Raw genomic sequence first — 24210 nt, 5'->3', positions numbered from 1 at the left:
TCAGGATGAGAGTTAAAAAAAAAAAAAGAATAAAGCTACCTGCTATAAGCAACCAGAATGTTTCCAAAACAACTTGTAAATCACAGAGAAGCCTGGCACTGTTCAATCTTGAAAAAGCAGCTGCACAAGTGTTTAATGTTTTAAAACAAGCAGTGTGTCAAAGTGATGTGGAACTCAGCTCAAATGAGAAGGACTTGGTGAGGCTTTCTGCTTGCCTTGTCTGAAAGGAAATCTGCATTTAGGAGAGAAATTATGGACTTGCACAACAGATTATAAAATGTGTCCTCATACCATGTTTTACAATATCCCCCAGGCCATGGTCACTGCTCTTGCCAAACCAAAATTCCGGGCCCCTAGCTCAGATTAGTCTGCTGAAGGGGAACTCCTTGACTCTAACCCACTTTTCAGGGTTAACAGTGATGTGGATAATGGAGAACTCATCCTTGGCAGCCAGACTGATATCAGGAAGATGTCTAGGTTAGACATCCTTAGGGGACTAGAAATCATTCAGTCTTATCTCAAATCAAACCACAAGCAGCAGACTAGACAAAGATAATGTCTCCTACGTCGTCATTACAGCCCAGACAGAGCTGGCCTTTGGTCTGGTGCTGCCTGTGGAGGCAGATGAGTTCCAGCAGCCCTCCCAGAGCTGAAGGTCAGGGCTGGGGCAGAGCTGCCCAGTTATCCCATGCCATGGAGCTGACTTCTCAGTGGGAGCTTTTCCATGACAAGAAGTTGTGTAGGCGATGGCAGACTTATCTTGTTAATGAGACACATGCATAAACAGGGGAAATAAGCCCATGCAGAGCCCTGGGTGATGCAGGCAGATTGTTATCTGTGTCTGAGAGAGGCTTATCTGAAGATAACTAGGGTAGGTCTACATCTCACAGGCAGCAACAGGAACTAAGTGACAACATTCATCAATCTACTCTCCTAAATGGCAAGGTGTCTGCCCAGAGGCCTCCTTAAATGCAGTTAAACTCCTCAAAATGTGAACCTGAAGGTTAACTACATATTCAGCTTTTCCAGTCTCTTCTGCTAAAAATATACAAACTTTTACTCATCAATTTGCTAATCCTTGAAAAAAAAAGTAGTCTTGGACAAGTTTTGCTGCTGCAATGTATGATTTGCTTAATTGAGATGGAATCAGCCAGTTTTGGGGAAAGAAGGGAAGAGGGATCTTCTGTCCCATGGGTGTTGATAACTTGTTATTTTTTCCAGCACATTTCTTCTTTTTTCAGGCTTGTCAGGCCCAGAGCTGACAACAGATTCTTGCTTTGCTTCAATCACATGCTCCATCATGCAACAATAAAGGAAAACATTCCTTTAAGTAGATTGGAAAAATTGACTCCACTCTACAGCAGCTGAACTGCCTGTCAGGCTGTACAAAAAGCACACAAAAGAAGTCTGAATAGCTGTGTTGATACCTCAGTGCTGGACACTGTCAAGAGCTCAGCAAGCAAAAGGTCTCTCTGCAGCCCAGTAAATACAATCATGGACAGGATGGGCTTGCTCAGGGCTGGTGATGCACAGCTGGCCAAGCCCCTTCAGCAGCCTGTGCCTCAGCCCTCAGTCTGTAAAATTGGTGCCTTCCTTTGGAAAAGTCAGCTGAATTAATCTTGGCAGGGAAGGGAGAGGTCAGCTCCCCATCCTGCTGCCAGCAATGCTCTGCCTTGGGAAGGCTGGCTGCTATGGGGCAATCTGGCCACAGTTATGGATTGGCTTCCCACCCATCCCAGCAGTGCTTTTGCCCTGCCTGCAGCCTCCTCTCCTGGCACCATCAAGCAGCTCTGATGGGCTCCTGCCTCTGTGGCCAGCCTAGAGCACATTGGAGGTTCATCCAGTCATTCAGCACTACAGGATGTGACCCCATCCTTGGTCACCTGCTGCCCCTTTCCAGCTGGTTCTCAGACATCTCTCTCCAGTCTGCCACCAACCCTTCCCAAAGTTACCTGTAGCCCCTCAGCCCTTTACCACTTTTTTATCTCCATTCCAGACTTTATTCCACATAACCCAGCATATGGTGACACCTCCAAGGAAGCATTTCCCCCCACACTGTCCTGCTTTCACACCCCACATCCACATCTCCCTCCTTCCCAGCCAGAACCTGCGTGAGGCAGAGAAAGCCAGGGAGCAGAGGGGCTGCAGGGCAGGGACATGGGCTGCTGACACATGAGCAATGGCAGGAGGCCCTCCTGAGGCAGTCTGAGCTCACATAAACCCAGGAGAGCAGTGCCCATGCCCTGTCCCACCTACTGCATTGTACTCATGGGGCTGCAGGACCTTCACTGGCTGCTGGGAAAACTGACATTTTTTCCTTACACATAAATATATATTCAGTAAAGTCATATTCTGTAGTGAACTTGAAGAAGCTGAGTGACCTTCCTGACTGGTAGACAAGTCTCCAGGGCAGTTCATGAGGTGGCTGCCGAGTCCTCTCTTCGCTGTATCGCTGAATGCTAGAATGGGTTATCAAAAACACCCACACACAGCCCAAAACATCCAAAAAAGCACCACCTTGATCTTTTCACTCTGTAATGTCAGGTTCAGCCTCTCATCTATTCAGAGGAAATCAAAGCTATAAATAGTCCTACCCTGCTTTCATGCCTTAGTTTACAGAATTAAGAAATCTTCTTTCAGGTATTGGATGCTGCAGGTCTTCCACTGAAGGAGGCCAACTGCTTTGTTTAAAGTGGCCATTTTAAAAAGAGCTGTGGTATCATTATAGTGATAACAGAAGGAACTAAATATATTTTCTGATGGGCCCTTTTGCCTGCAGTCTGATGAGCCAGAAGTTGTTTTGAGAGGTTTGACTTGGGAAGGGTGGAATGTACATTTTCTCCTTGGATTGTCCCATGCCAGCTGAAAATTCCCCTCAATGTCTGTGCAACAACAGTCCAGGAGCACTGCAGTGTTATTAATGGCACATGATGAAGTCTATTTCAGCCTGCAGCAAGCTCAGCTCCCCAGTATCCCTGGGGGCATAGAATTACCCCTGGGGGGCACTACTGGGCCTTTTCAAGTACATTCAAGTACCTGATAGGAGTTGACTGCAAATCTGCACTGATTAAATAAACTGAGCACATTCTGTCTTTCCATATGCACAAAGGGAGAAGAAGCTGAAGAAAGGAAGGTTATGGGTTTTGGGGAGTTCACAGGTGACACACTAGTACAGAAAATATTTGTTTTATTTATTTTTTCACCATTATCCCTCTGTGAATTTTAGCAGTATTTCTTCAAGAACCTGGACCTTAGAGAATTGGAAGTGCTCTACTGAGACATCCCTTCTGAGAACTGCTGTCTGCCCTTCAGCTCACCCACAGCCAGGCTCAGTGTCACTTGTGGGATCCCTCAGGCTGGCAGGGACAGCAGGAGACCTCTGGCCCAAAATCCTGCTAAAACCAGGTCAAGCCAAGTCACTCAAGGCTTCATCCAGCCCAAACTTTAAAACCTCCCAGGAAAATCTGCAAGTGCTACCCAAATAAATGTCTTTATCTTGGAAGTCAGGGTCAGGTATACCAGTACATGCACCAGTTTATTCATTTTAGCTATGAAGTGAAGGATCCCAACTTTCTGGCCTCAGTCTGTACCACAGATTTCTATCTCCATCTTCATTCTTGTTCAGAAGGGATCCAAAATAAATGCCATTAAAATTATTTTTTTAAATGGCAGATTGTCTTCTTATAGGTTGTTTCCCCATATATTCTGTTATTCTGAGTATTACCAAAATTGCAAGGTTTTTCTCTGCATTTATGATGGCTATTTTTCTTTCTGGAAAAAAAAAAATCTGCCTATCTTCAGTCTACTTCCTGATTCCAGGAGACAGAGTGTTAGCAAAAGGACTTGCAAAACTGGGGAAGCTATTGCAAGGGCTGTCAGCACTTCCACAAAAATATTCATATCACAAAATTCATCTGCACAACTGGCCCCTTGCATTGAAGGAGTTAAATCGTGAGTAGGTTGCAGTAACCAAGCTATCCTCCTATTTTTTCCCATGACCTCATTTGTGCAGAATTACAGTGTAGTTCATGTGGGAAAACACCACCTGACCATACTGTGACATGTTAGCAGCAAGTACTTTAGTCCCCGAGTTCCTTAATCCAGCCTCAGCATTATGGATTAAAATAAACATTAACAAAATTAAAGAGGGAAATCTGCCATAAATGACCATATTTGGCCATGTCAGCTGGGGTGCCAGAGGAGTGCAATAGGCCAGTCTATTACCAGCATCTGGAGGTGCTTGAGCCAACAGAGAGCACCTACTGAGCTGTTCCTACTCAATCTGCCTCCTCTCCCTGCCCTGTGAGTGTGTCCTCACAGCACTGGGACACACTGACCCATGCAGGCACACTCAGGAATTTGTCTCCTTCATGCCTGAGCTCTGCCATCATGCCAGGTGTGCCCACAGCCCCCACCTCAGGCTGGCTGGGATGCAAAGAGCAGGGCTTTCAGCAGCTTCACTTAGAGCTAAACCTGCAAAGAGGAGCAATGTACATCCCCCTGTTGCTCTAATGCCCCTCTGTAAACATGCTGCTGCCTGATCACTGTTGTTTAATTTCCATCTGTGACTGTTACAGGACAGTCGGAATGACTGCACATGTCCTTTTTATCTGTGCAAATGGCATTAGTCTATAATAAACCGCTGTGGAGTTTTTTTCCCATCTGTGCTTGGGAAGGAGGAATGGCAGTGTTGAAGTGACTGAAGTGACTTTAAGAATTGAGCTTGCTTTCACATCTTTAGGTTGCACCTATTTGGGATGATTGAGGCAAGGAAGTATATTGTAAAATCTTAGCCCTTCAGTAATCTTTTCCTGTTGATTTCACATTTCCTAACATCCAACATGGAAAGGAACACCTTTGCTCATCTAAATTTCTGTTTGGCCTCCCCAGCAAGACCTGCCTTCCTGCTTCCTCTGTATCTGGTGTAAATCTTCTTTCTGTGCTGATAGAGTTTGCTGGCAGATGTTCACTGGTGGATGTACAAAGTGGTCAGATCCTCACAAACTTTCATGGCAAGCAGGTGGAAGCAGTTAGAGAATTACCCAGGCAGGTTAAACTGCTGCTGTGCGTTTTGCTCGAGTTGTAATCCTTTCCTAAATTCCTCCTGTCTCAAACATTTCATATCAGACCCCAGTCTGCACTTCCTGAGCTCAGTCTCACTTTAAGAAAGGTCAAATAAGGTGACCAGGGCAGACATTGGATTTCTTTATCAACATCCTTTTTTGCTACCAGGCTTGCAGTTTTGTAGCAACACTCAGTGATTGCTCTTAAACTGCTTTGGAGTGCAGTAATTGCCTGCACCTTTTCTGTCAAGGCATATTGTGGGTCCTTAGCACAAGCTCATCCCACATAGCCTGGAGTACAGCTGCTGTCCATAAACCAGAAATTGAGCTACTGTGTCCAATGGCACCGTGTCACTATCGGACACGCAAGAATGCAAGCACACCACGGTTCTCCAGGTGAAGGAAGAAAAAGGAAGTTTATTCTCTGACTCCAACATTTATAGTTTTCCAAAAGTGACAGTGGATTGGAGGGTGATAGGGACACCTCTTCAATGACACTGGTCAAACCAGCAGTCCATCAACTTTCTCCTCCTCCATAAAAGAAGACAAAACAATCAGTTATTTACAGAAAGTGTCTGGAAAAGTTCACCACAAGAATGTCCATATCAGAAGGCCTAGAAAATCTTAAAAAACCAGGGTGACAGCACCATGTCTCATCCTTCAAATGAAGTATTAATCATGTTCTGGACATTTTTGTATAACTTGGAGATAATTTATTTTGGTTTTCCTGTTTGATTTTGCTAAGGTTATTTCAAGACCTCTGTTACTTTCCAGCTTATTCAGAGTTGATCTGCAGAGAAGCTTGGAGGGTCAGAGCACAGAGAACATTAAGTCCTATAATTTTCCTCTAATAAATGAAATAGCCACACTAAAGCCAAGGTTTCACTACAAACCCCTCCTTCAGCTGTGCACTCATTGATTTTGGGGGGCTCAACCCAGCCTTGGCCCCATGTGTTGTAAGAGATGCTTCTGAACAGTTGTGTCTGGTGGCAGATTGTCCCCCCCAGGTACAGTTTAAATAAGGAGCAGCAGCTCCACAGCATGGACTCATGAGGACTGCCTCCAGAATTCACCTCCAGGTGAGCCAAGCCCCTGCAGCAAGGGGGGAGGCAGGAGCAGGGTTACAGGAGATGGGCAGCTGTGGCAGCATCAGACCAGCCTCAAGGCCCTTATGACATGAACCTGAAGAGTTCAAGGTGGACTTAGCAAATAAATGTCATTGTTATTATTTTTAAAAAATCTATTAATATGAGCAATATGTTCTTTATTCTGTGAAATTGCAGATAGTTCTGTTTAGTGCCATTTTGCTTACTTGGAAAGGAATCACATCCTTTTTCCTTGGTACAGAAGAGCTTGGAAAACAATTACTATATATCCCACACCAAAGATATGTAAAAGATTCCTGAGAAGTATGTGATCAATTTATGTGTTTTGTGAAATCAAATTATCTTCAGATACTATTCACAAAATTTCCAGAACAAAAGAAACTGTTAACTTTAGTTCATGGTGATAGAGCATCCTCTTCTAAAGGACTTTACCCCTGTGGCAGGTGCCTTCATGACTCTCTGTGAAAGTAAAGCTGCTGTCACTACCTGCACCACATGCTCTGTGGCACCCAGATGCTTCTTCCAAACTCTCAGTATAGGCTACTTCAGAAATGCACACGTACTTTAAATTTCTGATCCTTCCCTTTTTAATACTGCTGCAATGGAGCTGAGGTCAGCAAGATGAATTCTGAAGGTTTATCCATGAAAAGGAGAGGGAATTAAGCCCTGAGGTTGTCACCAGGTTGCTGAGAAGAGCCAAAGGCAGGAGCCTGCTGAGGAAGGGCTGCTCAGTTTGTGAGGCTGGGGCTCCATCTCAGAATGAAGCAAAAGCAAGGGGCAACTCTCAGAACAGAAAGTGCACAAAGTAGTCAAGATTTTGGCAAAGATTGAGAGGTAAATGCCAATACTGCATCTCTAAATGGTAGAAATCTTGTAACAAGCTTTAGGTCTGGGAGATTTCCTCTGCTTTGAGTAAGTAAGGGATCCTTCAGGCCAAGTGCAAAACCACGGAGATCCAAGGCTTTGAAACTGGCCAGGCTTCTCAACTTCCTGATGAACCACATGGTACCTGATATCAGCTGTTTGGCCTCTTCTACAGCTACTGATACCACTGAGATTTAGCCTTCCTGTCTCTGGAATAATTACAACCAAAAAGAACCAGAAGAAAAACTTTAAAGTCCATTCTCCTGTCCTCTCTAAGGGCTACTTCATAGAAGAGGTGAAAATGAAAGAGGTTTCATTTCTTTATTCTCTTACCTAGTGGGTTCTTTGGGGATTTCCATTTAAAAAGAGAAATCACAGTTAAATACAGTGTTCCCATCAGAAAATGATACTTCTCTAAATCACCAAATATAAACAAAGTTGCTATGAGGAAAAGAAATTGTAAAACAATGAACCACTCCTATTTGGCAGTGCAATGCCAAGAAGATTCTGAAGGGCTTTTTTGTACTTCAATGAATGGCCATCTCTTTACAGAACTCAGGGGCTGGGCAACAACCTCTGTGATACCAGGGAAAGCCTCCTCAGATCCTGACTGAAAAGTAGGATGGAATAAGAATGGCTCTACAAACAGGCAAGGACAAGAAGCAGCTGGCAAAGTTATTCAAAATAGTAACCTGGTTGCAACTTGAATTTTAACTGAAGGAAGAATCTCCATAAAATCAGAACTCTGTATGTCAAGACAAATTCAGATTTCAGTTTACATCTGAATGCATCAACTGTGTGGAGTCTGAGTTGAAGTGAGGTGAGGAGAAGGATTTGTTCCTGCTTCTCCGAAGGCTGTGGGAGGAGCCAGCTCTCAGAAAGGGACAAGCAGCTCTCCCTGGAGCACGTCACACACATCATTGCTCATGTGTCAACCCAGACAGGAAAGAGATTTGCTGAAGTTAAAGAACAGATGTTTGGAAAAACAAACCCTGCCAGTCCACAGTGGCCATCAGGCTATTCAGCTAGGGTGTTTTACATATTTTCAGGAGTCTAACACCCAACTTCCAACTTACTTGCATTCCACAGCAAGAGAATATCTCTGGGGGTGCTCAGAGGTCTCCTACCCTGACACTTACAGAATACCAGGGATGAGTGAAGGGCACATCATTAATCTGAGGCAATCCAGACATACCAGCTTACTTGTCAAGGAAGCTCAGGTTCTAAATTCTTTTAAAGCATTTAGACATCTTTTAATTTTATTTCTGGAAAAAATTTTAGAAGGCAGTGTAGTAATGCAGCTGAAGCTAGAGAATTAATTAATCACCAAATTAATTACCAAATCTCTGTGACACAGAAGATTTACCATCTCCCCTTGTACTAGATACAGTCCTTTGGCTTTATTAACAAGAATTCATTCAATTTCTTTTAAACTTAAAATCTGGGGTACTTACCCTAAATGAGAAAGGAAGCAAAAGAGAGACCACTTCTGTACCCAGTGTGTTCTTGTCAACACAGTGCAGGATGGAGAACTGAGAGGCTTTCTACCAACTGACACGCAACCCTGACAGAACTCAAGCTAAAAATAATGTGAATATCCACCATAGGAATGCATGAGCCTCATGGCTGCTGGGATTGTTGCATATGATGGCAGCTCTCCTGCTTTATGAATGAGAGCTGAATTTTAATTACCCTCCTTCACTTACTTTGCAACTTGTATGAAAGTGATGGAAACTGATTTAATTCTTGCTTCTACCAGGAAGCTTGTCTCCCAGTACATCCTTTGCATTAAGGTAGTGATAGATTGGAAAATGCAAGCAAGCTGGAAAAGCATGGCAGCAAAATCTCTCTAGATAGGCTAGCTCAGTGACATTTTTGTACTACATTTTACTTTGCCTGTCCTAAAATAAATCAAATTTTATGGCACAGGACATGAGTGAAGAAGTAACATTTCTATAAATGACATATTTTAGGATGAAACAATTTGATTTTTTTAAACTTTTATCCAAAGGAAATCTTGACTCATCAAAAAACCGATTCCCCACCATGAAAAATCTAAGTCCTAGGTCAAGTTCAAATAGCTAAATAAAGAAAAGATTTCTCTACCCTGCAGCTAACCCTTGCCCTTGTATTCTTAATTGAACACCTGAAGTTGTGGCAAAAGCTTTGCTGCTCCTGCCCTCGCACTGAACACTGACCATCTCCCCAGCTGGGTGCTCCCAGGAGCAGGCAGGGGAGAGGAAAGCTTCCAGGGGATGCAGCAGCCAGACAGGGAGCTGCACCCTGTGCAGGAGCAGGGCTGTGACAGATTGTGGTCTCTGGCCTTGAGATTAGAACAGTTTAAGAGATTCAGTTGTACCCCTGGCTTTAAAGTCTGTTTAAAACACAGAGGTATGTGAAGAAATATAGGAGAAGGAAAAATTATTTGAGCAACTGTAAAAGTTCATTTGAACAAGGGGAAAGTGATATTGCACACTGATCTGCAGAAACACAAGTGTTTTAGCAAAGAATAAAACAGTTTCTCTGGAGAGCTGGCTTTGGGACAGAGCTCAATGGCAGAGGATTTAAATGTGTTCAGATAAATAAATAGTGTGAAGTTATTTTTATGAACTCTTTCGAGTGCGTGTTTCTACGACTATCCTAAAACTCAGGTGTTTCCAAATATTCCTTTGAAAATGGAAATCACGTGCCTTACACATCCATTTACACAGAGGGCTGGATTAGACGTGGCTGACTTTGAACTGGGTTAATTTTCACTTGCTCATGGCAGACTTGGCTATCCAGCTGGGAATGGCACTGACACCAGCAGCCACCTGCTTCCCTGGCTGGCTTTGAAAACAGCTCAGGAGTGACTTGTTGTTCAGTGGGACTGGACCAGGTGCAGGAAAAGGCAGCATAGCAGATGTCGGATGACTGGTGACCCCAAATTCAGTGGCTTGACTAGAGAGAGTCAGTGAGTTAACCAAGCTTAAGCTGCCAATGCTTTCCACTTTCCTCAAGACTTCCAGCTGGTGAAAGGCAGCTCCCCTCGCTTGATCAAAGCACTGGCGTCCTCATCTGGAGGTGCTTTATTTCCCTGTTGTGAGTCTGTAAATGATAACAGAAGGTGCAGAACCACAGGGGAGCTGAGGTAAAGCAGCTGCAGGAAATATTAACTGAACTACATCATAAAAGCAAGATCTGCTGCCAGGCACAAGAGGAACCTTTTCAGTGCAAGTGAGATTACATAAATATTGGTGATCACAAGAGGACGCAGTACCTTAACCAGAGCAAGACCAGGAAATGCAAAGAGCTTACTTGATTTTTCTTCTTTAATGTTGTACTCCAGCACACCAGGAGCCTCGTTCTGCACAGGCAGGCGGACTGCAAGGACCATGTTGCTCACATTACCCTCTTTCCTAACTAAGAATATCTGAAAAAGGAGAAAAGAATCAAGAGCTCAGCTACATTATATGAGCTTCTAAATTTTATTTTAGGTCATTGGCAATGTAGATTTTATCAGTACAATTCACCTTTAAATAGCCTTATTTTAGCTTCATTCCACTTAGCTATGCTTTATACAACAAAAAATAGTGAAGAAAAGGACATTTCATCTAAGTGAAATTCAGACCTGCCAAGGGACTCACAAAGTTTCTATGCATCACTGATGTCCCACTTATGCCTAAAGCAAACTATCTCACTAACTGAAGATTTAAAACTGCACTCCCAATTTGTTAAGTGATGGTCCTCACACCAGTGCCCTAAATCACAGATGAGTCACCCCAGAATGTCCCAGTCTAGGTCTAAAGCAAGGGAGTCACTTGTACATTTAGTCAGTAAGGATTTGAGTGTCCATGAGAGGAGCATAAGAGGAGCTTTTTATGGGGCCAGAAGATCATTCAGCATGGCAGGTATCCTATGAGGACCCTTTTCCAATCCCCTGGGTGAAGCCATGAGGCCAGACCAAGTTTCTCAGGGATTTGTCTGTACCAGTCTGGAGAATGTCCGAAGCTGGAGACTGCACAGCCTCTCTTGGCAACCTGTCCCACCACTTACTGTCCTCACAGGGACAAAATGCTCCCCTGCACCCAGTCTGGACCCCTCTGGTTTCAATGTACACTGCTGCCTCTTGTCCTCCTACCCTGCAGTGCTGAGCACAGCCCAGCTTCATCTTCCCCATGACCTCCCTGCAGGTGCCAGGGGCTGCTGTGAAGTCCCCTGAAGGTGTCTCCTGGCTGGACAAGCCCTGGTTGCACAGCCTCTCCTCAGTGGGTCTGTGCCCAGCTCGCTGGCCACCATCCCTACAGCTCCTTTCCCACAGAGCTGCTCCACCAAGAAAAAGGAAAAATGTCTCATTCTTTGTATTCTATGAGATCCTAAGTGTGTTTCTAATTAAAGTTCATTGTCAGGGATATTTTTAGTTCGTATCTTGAAGGTGCAGATACAAAGACAAAATAATCTTCACACTCATCTGTTCTTTGATAGTAAGCTTAGGCAGAAAGGAGTTAAGGTATTTTTAAAAAACTGAATTAAAAAATCAAGCTAATTTAGCCTGGATATTAATATTAGAAAGAGAAGTATGAGTTGATAAAATCATTATTCAAGTGTAATGTATGGAAATCTAGCAAAAAACCATTAATTTCTTGGGCAGAAGAATTTTAAAAAAGCTTGTGTAGAAGCCAGGACCTTTGCCTGCATGAGTCCCAGTCCTGAGGGCATCTCCAGTCACTTTGAAGCAGCCATGCTGAACACACAGCTTTGGGGCTGCTTCACAACTTCACACAGTGCTGTCATCTTGGCCTCTGAGCTCAGGAGAAATGGAGCCCCAGGGTCTCAGGTCGACCATCAGGGCAGAGAAAATGCAAATAAATGCAGAGGTGTGTGCCCCAAACAGGCTGATTTCTGCAGGGCAGCCCCCACCTTCTGCTGCAGTAAGTGACTACAGGCAGGTGGCACCTGCAGGGAGAGGCTCTACCTTGCCCAGGTCCTATCGCCCACATGGCACTACTGTCCCTCTAACCATGACTGCCAGACAGCACCATCTTATCGTGCTCCATCTGAAATTTAATCTAAGCAACCAGGGAAATGAAACCTGGAAATGAATCACTTCTTTTTTCCTGATCGGCACGCCTGGTTGCCATGGATCCAGAGGCTAAAATTGGGCTCTGGCTGTTCAGAGAAGCAGGAGGTGGATTTTCTGAGCTGTACTTAGCCCTGAGTGCTGTACTTCCCCTGGGTCAGGGCCAGTATTGAAATCAGTCCCTTCTATTTTCACCACAGGTGGGAATGGTACTGCCCAGCTTCAGGTGGGCTCCCGGAGGGCAGGAGGTTCTGCCCTTGCCGTGGGACACCTCTGATGCACCACCTCTCACCCCTTCTCCTGCCTGCTTCCCACTGCAGCTGAAGGCTGTGCCCAAGGACAGCGCGAGCAGGAGGAACAGAGGCAGGATGTTCCCCCAAGGCGCTCAGAGGTGGGGAACTCCCTGCCTGCAGGGAATGGATAATGCCAGAGGAGGCTTGGGGCCATGCATGGCTACATCACAGGCACTCACACACATCTCCTCTTACAGACAGAGCAGAAAAACAAAGATCTTGCTCAATCTAATTGAGAAATCTGATTCAGGGTGAGGTGCACTGCACAGCCCAGGCTGCTCAGGTGAATGCCACTGGAGAGTGTCACTCAGCTGTGCCAGCATTTAGCCCTGGGATAGACTGACTTGGCCAAGGGACAGGTCCAAACATCCTCAGAGCAGGTGTGCCCTGACATCAGCTCAGGTCATTTACACCTGCTCTTCTCAAAGGGCAGCCAGGACATCTACAGCCCACTTGCCTCACCTGTCAGACCTCTCAGGAAAGGGGAGCAGCTCCCTTTGGCACAGAGCTGTTTTCCTTAAGCAAGCTCTAAGCTTTGCACAAGTGTGTGATTCTCTAATACTCAGTTAATGCAAACCAGATATCGATTGTGGCAATAAAAAGTACTCCCAGCAGCTCCCTGAATCTAAGGTCTTTTCTTCACAGATTTTTTTTTTCATTGCTCCAGATCAGGAAAGTCACCATACTGGTAGGTATGGTGGTGAATGGGAAGCCATCTCCATGAATCTACATGGTAAGCAAATAAACCCAGAGATAATATTCCTTGTTTTCCCAAAGCCAATATGTCTGTTTTGTGCTGTTGAGAGAGGTAAAGTGTCAAATGGTTATGGAAACAGAGAGCAGTCTGCTGAATATTTTTGCTTCCACATTAAAAAAAAGCACTGCTCTCCTAACCAAGGACAGGAAATGTGGCTGTCTGAACTGAAATTGCTTTGGACTTACCCCTGCTGTTTCTTTGCCAAGGATCGCCCCAGCCCTTTCCTGGCTCATGTTCAGCTGCAGCCAGACAGGACAGGTCTTGATGAGTTTGTCAAGGATGCTGATCCCTGGAAGCTGGAGGCAATTTCGCACAGCACTGGCCTGACAGAGATGTATCTCCTTCCCCTCTTCACTGGCATCTCTGACAGGGCTGAAACACAGCAAGGGAGTCCCCGGTAAGCAGAGCTGCAAACAGAAACCTGGGGGGAGAAGACTGTAGGTGCAAGCACAGACATGGGCACTCAGACATCAGGAATGCTCCTGGAGGGGCACCAAACCACCCCAGGCACCAAGGCTGTCAGGCCAGCAGGCTGGCAGGGTGCTCTGTGCTGGGCTCTGCTGGTCTTGGCTCACCCATCATTGCTGCTGAAGTACAGACACAGATAAGGGATGCACAGACACAGGTAAGGGGTGCACAGGGGTGGCCAGGGCCACAGAGGTTGAGCATGCCTGTCCCCTGAGTGCCACCCTCCAGCTGAAGGGTCTGAGAGATGTTTCATGGCTTCAAAAGCAGCAGAGGAGTCCCTGCAGTCTGTCACAGACACATTTTGTGAAAAATCCTTTCTTTAGGATTTTTTCTCCCGAGAAGCTGAGAGGCCTTAGGAACAAAATGTAAACATTGATTATCTGCTGCTGTGGAATGCCACAGGTGGATCTGTGATTGGTCTCATGTGGTTGTTTCTAATTAATGGCCAATCACAGTCAGCTGGCTCAGACTCTCTGTCCAAGACAGAAGCCTCTGTTATTCATTCTTTCTTTTGCTATCCTTATAGCTATTCTTATAGTTATTCTTATAGCTTTTTATGAAGCTTTCTTTTGCTTTCTGATGAAATCCTTTCTTCTACTCTTTTAGTATAGTTTTAATATAATATATATAATAAAATAATAAATTAAGCCTTCTGAAACATGGAGTCAGATCCTCATCTCTTCCCTCATCCTAAGACCCCTGTGACCACCATCACAGCAGTCTAATGGCAGACTGGTGATAAATACTGGCTTCAAGCCATGGTGGTGATTTGACAAAGTCAATTTATCCATGTGCTTAGCTCTGCAGGCAGTGGAAACACTTGTGCTGAAAAGTCCGGTCACAAGAGCTCTACTGGAAAAGACCATGGATCCATGGGGATACAGGCCTGTCATTCATTTCGTTGATTGATTTTGCATTTAAAGAAAATGTAAGAGAACATACACAAAAAACGTTTTGCTGCTCTAATTTTCTGCTTAGAGGTCAGAAGTGAAAATAGGACTCTCACTTTTTATTTGGTCTTACTTCAAATATTTTTCCTTTTCCTTTTATTTTTAAAGATACAGATCTTAAGGTACTACATTTCAAATAAGGTCAGTCTTAAACTACTAAAAGAGAGTCATTTCAAAGGCCTAACCTGACACAGCAGGTCTGTCCCAAAAGTCAGTTTGTAAAAATAGCCTTTCATATCCCAAAAGCAATACAAAGATTTTATTTTTAGTAGTTTTTTTCTTTTTCAACCCTTCACAGACAGCTTTCTCAGAACATTCAGGTGCCTTTATAATTCAGGTTGTAGGTAAAGGTATTATTTCACAAAATCTTGATTTTAATCAATCCTTTTTTAAGATCATAGTCAAGACAGTAGGAATGAGAGAACTGTGCTTTAAAAAAAAGCAGATTGAAATAAGTGGAACTCTGCTTGTGATAAAAGTCCAGCTTGTCACATAGGCGAGGGAATTTCTTTTCGATTTAACAGCCTGTGATTTTAATCAATATCATCTGAACATATCGAGCAAAACAGTGGAATACAGCTTTTGGAAGTTACCCTGAGTCATCTCTTGGGGGTTTTTTTACAGAAGAAACAACCAAAAAAAAGCCTTGTAACCATGTGAAGGGAAAACATGTGTTGGATGGCAATATTCATACTCAGTAGTGGGAAAGAAGTAATGTATTGAAGGGAAAGTTGACATATAATGAAATGTTCCATAACACAAAAATTACTCCCCTAATTAGTCACAAAGACATGAACCTGATCACATCTGAACAATGTGTGAAACCTCAATCAGAAGGAGGTCAATGCTGATAATGTCCTGCCGTGTCACCAGAAGGTGACATGTAGGGCCATAGCTCCCATCTGAGGAAATTTGTCAGCCATTAATTGTGTAAGGTGGGGCCAGCAAAGCACTGGTGCTCAGGAATCCCATTGCCTGCAGGGAAATGAGGGTTATCAACAAAGCCAGGAAAGTGACACAAGCCAGCTTGGACCTGCTGAGCATCAGGCACACAGCAACCCTGGCACAGAGCTCCCTGCAGAGCATCCATCCTCTGCTCCCTCCCAGGGCACAACCTCTGAGAGCCCTGCTCACAGCACCAGCTGGGGTTTGGCAACAAGGGCAAACTGGTGAGGAAAAATAACAGAACTGACCTTCCAATACATGTGGCTGCATGTAGGGTCTGAATTTTGGAGAATGGATAGAAAATTGAAAATAATTCCAAACTCAGACATACAAGATGAAAAAGTGAGAGCCTAAAAGTGTTTGCCCTAATGGAAAATCTCATTATTTCAGTGTGTGGAGTCTTTCAGTGCAGCAAATTTAGGGCAGTGGATAAGGCTTTTTTTTTTTTTTTTTTGGCAGAAGAGGCAGTCAAATATTTTGTGGGCCCTCGGGGATGAGGTATTCTCTCAAAAGCCAGACCAGCCTGGAAGGAGCTAAGCAGGCTCTTGTGCCTGTAGAGAGGGAGGAAAGCACAGATAAATGAAAGGGGAGACTGTGGCAAAAGGAGAGGCAGGAAGAGTCATTAAGGAGATCATATGGAATCAGGCAAATGTTTGGTGAGACGTTTCCTGTCAGTGAGTTATAAGACATGATGGATAAATTCCCAAAAGAAGAGGATTGCATTGTCCAAATCTCTTAAAATTCTGGGTTTGGAGCAGTAGCACACACTTTTATTGAATCAGATCTGTGCTGGCTAAGAAAGGGGAGTGCATGACCCCTGGGCCTTGCTCAGCTGTAATGCTCTGAGCCATGACACGCCAGTTGACGCAGTCATGGCACCGACACTTGACTTCTGTCCTGGGCACAGCTGTCACAAAGATTTGGATGGGGCTGTGGGAATGCTTAATCCAGCAATTTAATCTGGCTCTGTGGGAGCTCTGTGGCTGCACAGGGAGGAGGGAGCCCAGGCAGCTCCTGGGCTCTTGTTGTGCTGCCAGTTGAAGGAATTTCCAGGGCCACTGTGGTGAGCAGCTGGCCTTTCCAGCTTGCTCACTCAGAATTCATGCATCAGATGATTGCTAAAGCCCCAGTTTTCAAAAATAACACAAAACTCTGTTCTTGTCCCACAGTCCTGCAAAACCCTTTGGCTGATAGAGGCAGGTGCTCACTCTGGTAGGTGTGACGTGAAGGTGAAAAGCTGTCCCTAGAGCTGTCTGCTTTCCTTTTCTTTTCTTTTATTGAGTTCTTACTGCAAAGTACATTTAAATCTTGCAGTGGTTCTGCTAAATTGTATTCAGCTGGGAAGCAGGGAGCTGTGTGCTGCATACTGATTGGCAGCACAGGCTAATTAATTGCACAGTGATTACATTCACACACCTGCCCCGGGCTTGCAGAAGGTATCAGGTTGCTTGTTGGAGGCAATAATAATGACAATGGTGGTTTGAATTATTGCACAGTGACTGTACACTGCAGTAATGACCACCATGACTCACTGCTTTAAAAACCTGGAGCCACACTTGCCAGTTCAATTTCCCAGAAGTGAGCAGATCAGCAAGGGAGTATAATCCACTGAATTTTGTGCAGGCAAAGGCCTGAGCATAACTTTGCAAGGGGTTTCAAAAATATTGTCACAAACCTGCTGACACTAAGGGCTTCCTGGCTGGACTATATGTGGCTGGTCACTCTGAATTTCCCTGAGGCAGCTGGGACACACAGCAATTGTGTGAAACAGCAGCAGGGACTGCCAGATTAATTCTTCACTCCTGCACATTTGCTCTGAGAAGAGACATAACGTATTTTTAAAATTAAATCTTAAATTGTTAATCAAATGCTCTGTAGTGCACTGATAAGTAATGACAGAGTGCCTTAGTATTGTTTAAGCAGACCAGATTTAAGAATTAGGAGCTAGTCTTTTATTATAATGTTTTATTGCTTTTGCTTCTCCCTCTGAAAACGAGAAGACATCAAGAAAGAGCAAGAGCAAGGGTTTGCTGTGCTGTCCTCAAGGAGGGAGATACAATGGGATATTTATATTTATAGCAGAGCAGGAACCACAGGTCTTAAAATGTGTGTGAGATGGCTTGATACTGAGGGAGAAATACAGTCACAAACTCCATGTGCCAGGTGATAGAGCAACTTTTTGCACCAGAGCTACCTGGTACCTGAAGGGATACCATTTGGGATAAACCAGCTTGTGGCTGGAGCTGATGTGTGGAAACCCTTCAAGCCCAGTGGTTATAAGGAGCACTTGAAGCAGGAGGAAAAGATAGAAGCTGCTGAAGCCAACAGAGCAGTCCTGATGGAAATTGATAGGCAGTGCTGTTAATTCCTGTGCTTAAAAGAGACAGTTGGGAGCATGGAGCTTCGTGGAGATGGGTGAGACTGACAGAAGGCTCAGGGGGCTGGTTTACATCCTGTGTCACAACCAACCCAGCTGGACTCAGCCGCAGGGCTCTGTGCCACTGGCAATACAGGCAGATCTCTGTATCCTTTTTTTTCTATGGTCACCAGCGTTCCCTACAGGAATAATTGGAGCTACATGGACAGCAAGTACAAGTTCACCCACGGCAAGAGACAGAGCTGCCTATGGTTTCTTTGGTTTAGTATCACTTCTCATTAGACTGGTGTTGAGGAACACATTGAATGGAGGTAGCTTGGTGTCCAAACTGCACAGACTTATTAAAAATCTTTGTTCAGACACATGTCAATTCATGTGCTGTTACTTTCAGTTCACTGTGAGGGAAATTATGCAATGCCACAGCCAGAGGACATCAAGCTTCATTTTGCTTCCACCTTAGAAATGGCCAGTTTTTGATACCATCTACTTACACACATAAGCCAGCCCATCTTTGATCACTTAATCAGTTCAGATCAAATTAATCTGAGATGGAGGAGAAGGATTCATTTACCCTCTGGACCTGCCTTTGGTCATCTTGCTGAGCTCTTCTTTCGTTCAACAGGTGGTGGAAGTGAGACCCTGAACCCAACCTAGCTGCAGGAAGAGCCCCAACATCTTTTTGAAATTCTGGAGTTGTTTCATCATAAAACAGAGTATTAGGAAGATGGGAAGGTAACAAAGTGATACATTGAAAAACCCATAGCACAAAAGCTGATTTTGTGCACCAAACATGAACCCTGACTTGCAGAAAATTCAGGTTTTAATAAGTGCTTTTTCATAACAGAGCCAAGGGATCTTACAAAAGTCAAACCAACAAACTGAAATAAGATAACCAACAACAAAAACCCCAATAGTAGAAAGAGAAGTTCTTGAGATCTTCAGGGCTCACACCCAGGTAATTGTGACCCTATAGTCGGAAATAAACAACTTTCTTGTTGTCTGACAGGCAGAAAGAGGGAGGAAAGAAGTAGAATGTAAAGCAAGCCATGGGAGCTTCCTGCATTGTAAGGTTCTTGGATGTACAGAAAAATTGGATAATGGAAACGATGTGAGAAGCTGGACGTGTCCCATGAGGCAGGCTTGGCTGTCCAGTGTCCTCCCTACCTTGCAGAATGCTTGTGTTACTGGTCCACCCTGGTGACAAGTTTATAGCTCAGGAAGTTGTGCTTCTCAGCCTGTGGTCTGTGGAAAGCCTGTGGTTGGCAGAGCACTTCCTCCTGCTCACTGGTCCCCTTGTTCCTCCTCTACTTAATTGTCCACCCTTCTGCTCTTCGGTCTACAGCTGATGCTCTACACATCTAGCTTAGCTCAGCCTGGGAAAGACCAAGCTTAATAGCCAATGCAGCAGCTGTTCTAGCTGCCAAAAGGTAAGACAAACCAAGGGTCTCCTAAATATCCTGACACCTGTCAGCTCAGCAAAATTCTGTCTCCCACCAACTCCACCTTCTCTTACAGGCACCGCCAATTTCCGCAGTGAATTTTGCACTCTGAAATTGAAGTGAGCTCTTCTGTACCTGCCAGGGATTCCCAAATGCCCATTTCTGTGAAGGCTAGCAGGTTTGCATGCATCCGGGCCCTGTTGCACATGTTCATCTAAGTTTGCCAAAGTGGAACAAGTCATCACCCTGCTGGGGAGCTCCATTAAAGGCACAGAGGGATCAGCTGATCAGGTGTGGGACAGCTCACCTACCCTTAGACCACTCACCAGTGGAAACCAACAGAGGAAGTTACAAAAATGAACAGGTTATACTATACTTAAGGGCAAAAAGGTGTCATGGCCACTTGTGCAGATGGAAGAACTGTAAATTATGTGTCAATTTATTAAGTAACCAGTAGCCACTGAGTTTTCTGGTCACATATGTCACCAGGTTGGTGTCTTATGCAGTGGCTTGGCTTGAAGGTCTGATGGGTCAGCAGCACACTGGAGGAGCTGTGTGGACAGGCACTGCTGCCTGCAGAGCTCAGCAGGGACAGCTGGGCTGGCTTGGAGGAGCTGAGCCTCAGGAGCAGCTCTGCACAAACACACAGAGCAGAATGACCAAGCTCTGCTCAGCCCTGCTGCCCTGGCTCCTGCCAGCACCAGGTTTAAAGCCAACACATGGATTTTCCTCATTACTTCCACAGTGCAGGCACAGGATGTGACTGCAGCTTATCTGCTTTTGAACTTTGTAGAGCCTTGCCCCCACTGAAAGGTGAAGAGTCAGGTCAGCTCTGCAGAAGCCTTGCTGGATGAGAGCTGCTGATGCCGTGAGGGATGTGTAACCAGTGTCCCTGACCAGAGCACCAACCTGCTGCTCAGGAACAGTGCTGGCTCTCTAAGGGTGGGAGCAGCAGGGCCAAGTAACCCAGGAACAGAGAAGCAGGGGGTGCCGTCACATCAACCCGCCAATGCTTCTTCCTCTCAAATTAAACAAGCTTAATTGTAAGTGCCTGTCAGACCCTCTTATTTGACCTTGTCAACAACCTTTCAGCAGAGTTCTCTCAAGCGGTGGGGAGGTGTAACAGAACATTTAAGTTCCCAGCTTCTCTGCATTCCCTAGGTCTGCATTAGGTCTGCCCCTCTATTTAAATACACAAAGTCACATATACTATAAAGAGCTGCATGTGCATAAACCCCCAAACAAAGTACAAGCTAATTCCCATTACTGATAGTTCCCAGGCCAGCTCTACTAACAAACAAGCCTTCTCACACACACTCACAGCCATGGCACGGACAGGAACAACATAAAAAACAAATATCCAAACATTTCCTGAAGGAAGAGCCCTTCTTTCAAAGATCCCCATACTTTTTTTCCCCTTTCAGTCTAGCCATTTCCTGCATCCATTAACACCAATGGAATAATGGGATATGCTGCCTGTGGCCCCACACTGGACTGGGGCCATTATATCCTATTGGTGTAATATGCCTTGGCTGGTATTCACAAACTGTACTGCTGCCTTTAAGTAACATTGCATATTTATTTTTGCAAATTTATTTTGTATTTAAGTATATATTTTGCAGACAACAATTTGTCTCACAAACATCAACTGCATTTCTCTTTTTACTCAGTCAAAACGTACTTTGTCAAGTCAAAACCACTTTGCAGGTTTTATTAGCCATGCTCCTTTCCTAACAACAGTCAGTTAATGATAAGTTGTTCTCCCCCACATTTACAATCACCGATTTTTTCAGGGCATTTGTCCTTAGCCTATTTCAAACCCAAATTATTCTCTTGGGAATGTCAGCATATCAGCAAAACTAAAGGTTTTTCTTTGTGTGCAGGCAACGAAGGATCATTTGTACTTCTGCAAGGCCCTTTCAGGGCAAAGAGAAGAGAGCTGCTGGAGCACCAGCCAAGGCAGGGTCGCAGTAGCTAGAGAACAGACATTTTCCTCAACAAAAAACTGCAAACATGTTTGCTGGATAATCCAGCTTCTCTGGAAAGGCTTGTGCAGTGCAGAAACCAGAAGCAAATGTTGTGAAGAAGAGAAACAACTTCCTAGGCTTTAAGACCACAAGGAAACCCCAGATCTCCCTCACCCTCCTATATCAGTGCTCGAGAGGGGCCCAGCTGAGCCCAGCCTGGAGAGAAAGGTTTATTCTCTGCATTCCAAAACCTCCTGAAATGCTGGAAGCACAGAGCACCCCTGCCTTTACTGCAGGGTCAAGGTGGCTGGCAGAGGTTTTGCCCCTTTCCAGCTCATCTGGACAGGAAGGAAGATGGGAATGGAAAGCCAGGGAATGCTTTTCTATATTGTAATCACCTAACAAAGAGGGGAAAAGGAAACGGAAAATAGAGGGGAGGGACAAATTTCCAATTCAAACTTCATTAAGAATAGACTGCAGTTTAGCTTTCATAAAGCCATTCTGTTTCAAACCCTACAAATCAAAAAAATTGAGATCTGCATGATGTCTTAGAGCCAAAAACCTGGGCAAAATATTTAGAGAAACATCAGACTAGTGATAGAAAGCCATGGCCTTGCTCACCCTGTGAGGGACTGAGTGTAGGCATGAGGCACACCACACATGAGAGGCTAGCCACACAAACTTGCATAATGCTGAGCAGTTTTCCTCTGCACTAAGAAATACCTGCAAACCCTTACCTCAGTCTTCATCTGCAACTAGAAATGGTTGTTTTGCCAAGGGAAATAAATCCACTGGACTTTCATTCTGCAGTATATGAAGGAGCAGAGCACAGGACTTCAGAGATTTCTCCTCTCATAAGGCACCACACAAAGCAGCTTGCTTACACACAAATATTCATGTTTTGGGTAAGACTTCCTTCCAGTGTCAGTATGAATGGATTTCAATATGTGGTACTCTTCGTGAAGAAAACAAATATCTCAATCTGTGAACCTTCTCTTGGTCTGTCCTCCTTAAGCCTTACTCCAGCAATATGTCTCAATTATTTTGATTGGGCATTAGAGAAATGTGTTTATTTCTTGCTTTATTACCTGATGGGATCCCTGGCTGCATTTACACTGGGGCAAGGTTAGAGATCTGCCTTCCTGAGGGAAGGAGAGGAAGAAGAAAAGGGCTCATTTGGGTATTTCAGGGATATGGAAAGGTGGTGAAAGGACATGGTCTCTCACCACCTTCTAGTGGTGAACACCTCCAGAACCCCTGGAAACAACTCAGGGTGGGAAAGGCTCTGGTCTGCTAACTTTTGCAACCGGTCTTGTGGTTGAGCATGGCCCTTGTCCTCCTGTGCTGGTGGGACAGCCTGGGACTGAAGGGCTGCTTAGTGGAGCAGTGTCAGAAACTGCTAAAATGTCCCTGCAGTGACTGGCAGCTCAGCATGCGAGTACAGATCCTGCCAAGCAGCAAGACAAACCTGCCAGCTCCCCCAGACCCCACCAAACCCCTGCTGGGACCTCAAGCTTGTTCATTTAATTGTGTTTCTGGTCTCTGCATTGCCAGGGCTAAAATGTAGGTAAGGTCATGAGCCACAGGCTTTGTGTTCAGACCACAAGACAGTTTAAGACAATCCACAACATGGCTGGCTTGGTCATGTCCTGCTCAAAACATCTGTGCTGCAGCCACCCCTACCTCCAGGCTGCCATGGCTTGTCTGACACTGGGGCACTCTGACTCAGGGGGCCAGAGGGGGAAGAAGGCGAGTGCTGGGCACAGCTCTCTGGCCTGGCTCCCTGCTCAGCTTGGTGAGGCATGAACAAATCCAAGACTTGGGTTCAGCCCACTGGCACCAGTCACCCTGAATTACCCCCTGGAACTGCTGCTTCTCCAGTAAGACAGAGATCACCATGGTGCATGGGCTCCTAAAGGGACACAACAAATAAACACCTGAAGTCAGGCAGGGGAAATCCAGACTAGATCTAGGCAGCTAGCCCTAATAGCAAAGGGAGACAGCAGAATGCCAGGCCAAGGGACTGAGGCCATCACCTATCCCTGTCTCAGGCTGCTGTTCACAGTGCCCCTCCTGCAATCTCTGCTGGCTTCCCAGCACTGAGGACCCATCTCTGCTGGGAGGGTAACAGTTGTTTTCCCTTTTGGCTAGAAAGATTATCAGTGAGATGCAGCCTAAAATTAACTGCTTTATAATCCCAAGAAAGGATTAGAAAGGGAGTTCAGGACACAATTACACAAAAACATTCTGTATTACATTACAAGGAAAGTTGGCCAAAGCCAAACTCTTTCCTTTGTGTTGATTCAGCAGAAGAAGCTTTGAGCTTTGCTTGGTTTCTTGTTTTGTGGAGGGCATCAGGACTGACAAATTCCTTGAAGAGAACTTAAGGGGGGCAAAAAAGGAAAGAGAGAAGAGAGAGATTCTTGGCAGGCAAGATGAAAGGCTGGGCTGGGTCCCAGGCTGTCATCTAGCCAAGTATGTGTGACAACCTTTTTTTGTCTGGAAGTCTGCTAGCAATTTGCAGAACAGTGATGCAGGTAGCCAGCAGTGCTGTCTGTCTCCAGACTCTGCTATTTGTTGGTCTCTCTCTGTTTCCTTGGTGAATTTTTTCAAGCAGCAGAAAATTTAATCCAGTTCACAAGGGGCTGCAGCTGCTTTCTGTTCTGCCCAACAGCTGCTTTTACAAGAGAGCCTTCAAAAGACTGGCTTTCTCTGGAGGGCCATGGGAGGGATGCACATGAGCTGTGTGGATTCCCTATATTTGGCAAAGTTTTGCCAGCATCCAGAAGGTTGTCTGTATTCAGTTGCTTTCAACAAAGCACTTGAAATTCCCCAACAATTCAATAGCCTTGCAAAAAGCTAAGAGAACATATTAATGAACATGGTCAGGAGATAATTTCAAGCAGTAAGACAGGTCTTCCA

General features: G+C 45.0%; 1 protein-coding gene across 2 annotated transcripts in view; it reads right to left on the bottom strand.

The window, feature by feature from the left end:
* Positions 1-24210, bottom strand: part of RIN3 (Ras and Rab interactor 3) — a 65616-nt gene that overhangs the window by 33186 nt on the left and 8220 nt on the right. The window contains exons 2-3 of one of the 2 annotated variants that reach the window (XM_031066335.1): positions 13328-13514; positions 10331-10445 (exon numbers count right to left, since the gene is read on the bottom strand). In XM_031066335.1, the coding sequence (XP_030922195.1) occupies positions 10331-10445; positions 13328-13514 (302 nt within the window). The remainder of the gene's footprint in view (positions 1-10330; positions 10446-13327; positions 13515-24210) is intronic. The other variant, XM_031066337.1, reaches the window with a different exon arrangement.

Source organism: Geospiza fortis, unplaced genomic scaffold, assembly GCF_000277835.1.
Source record: "Geospiza fortis unplaced genomic scaffold, GeoFor_1.0 scaffold23, whole genome shotgun sequence".
Classification (NCBI taxonomy): Eukaryota; Metazoa; Chordata; class Aves; order Passeriformes; family Thraupidae; genus Geospiza; species Geospiza fortis.
The sequence above is the reverse complement of the archived record's forward strand: the minus strand, read 5'-3'. Positions and strand labels throughout refer to the sequence as shown.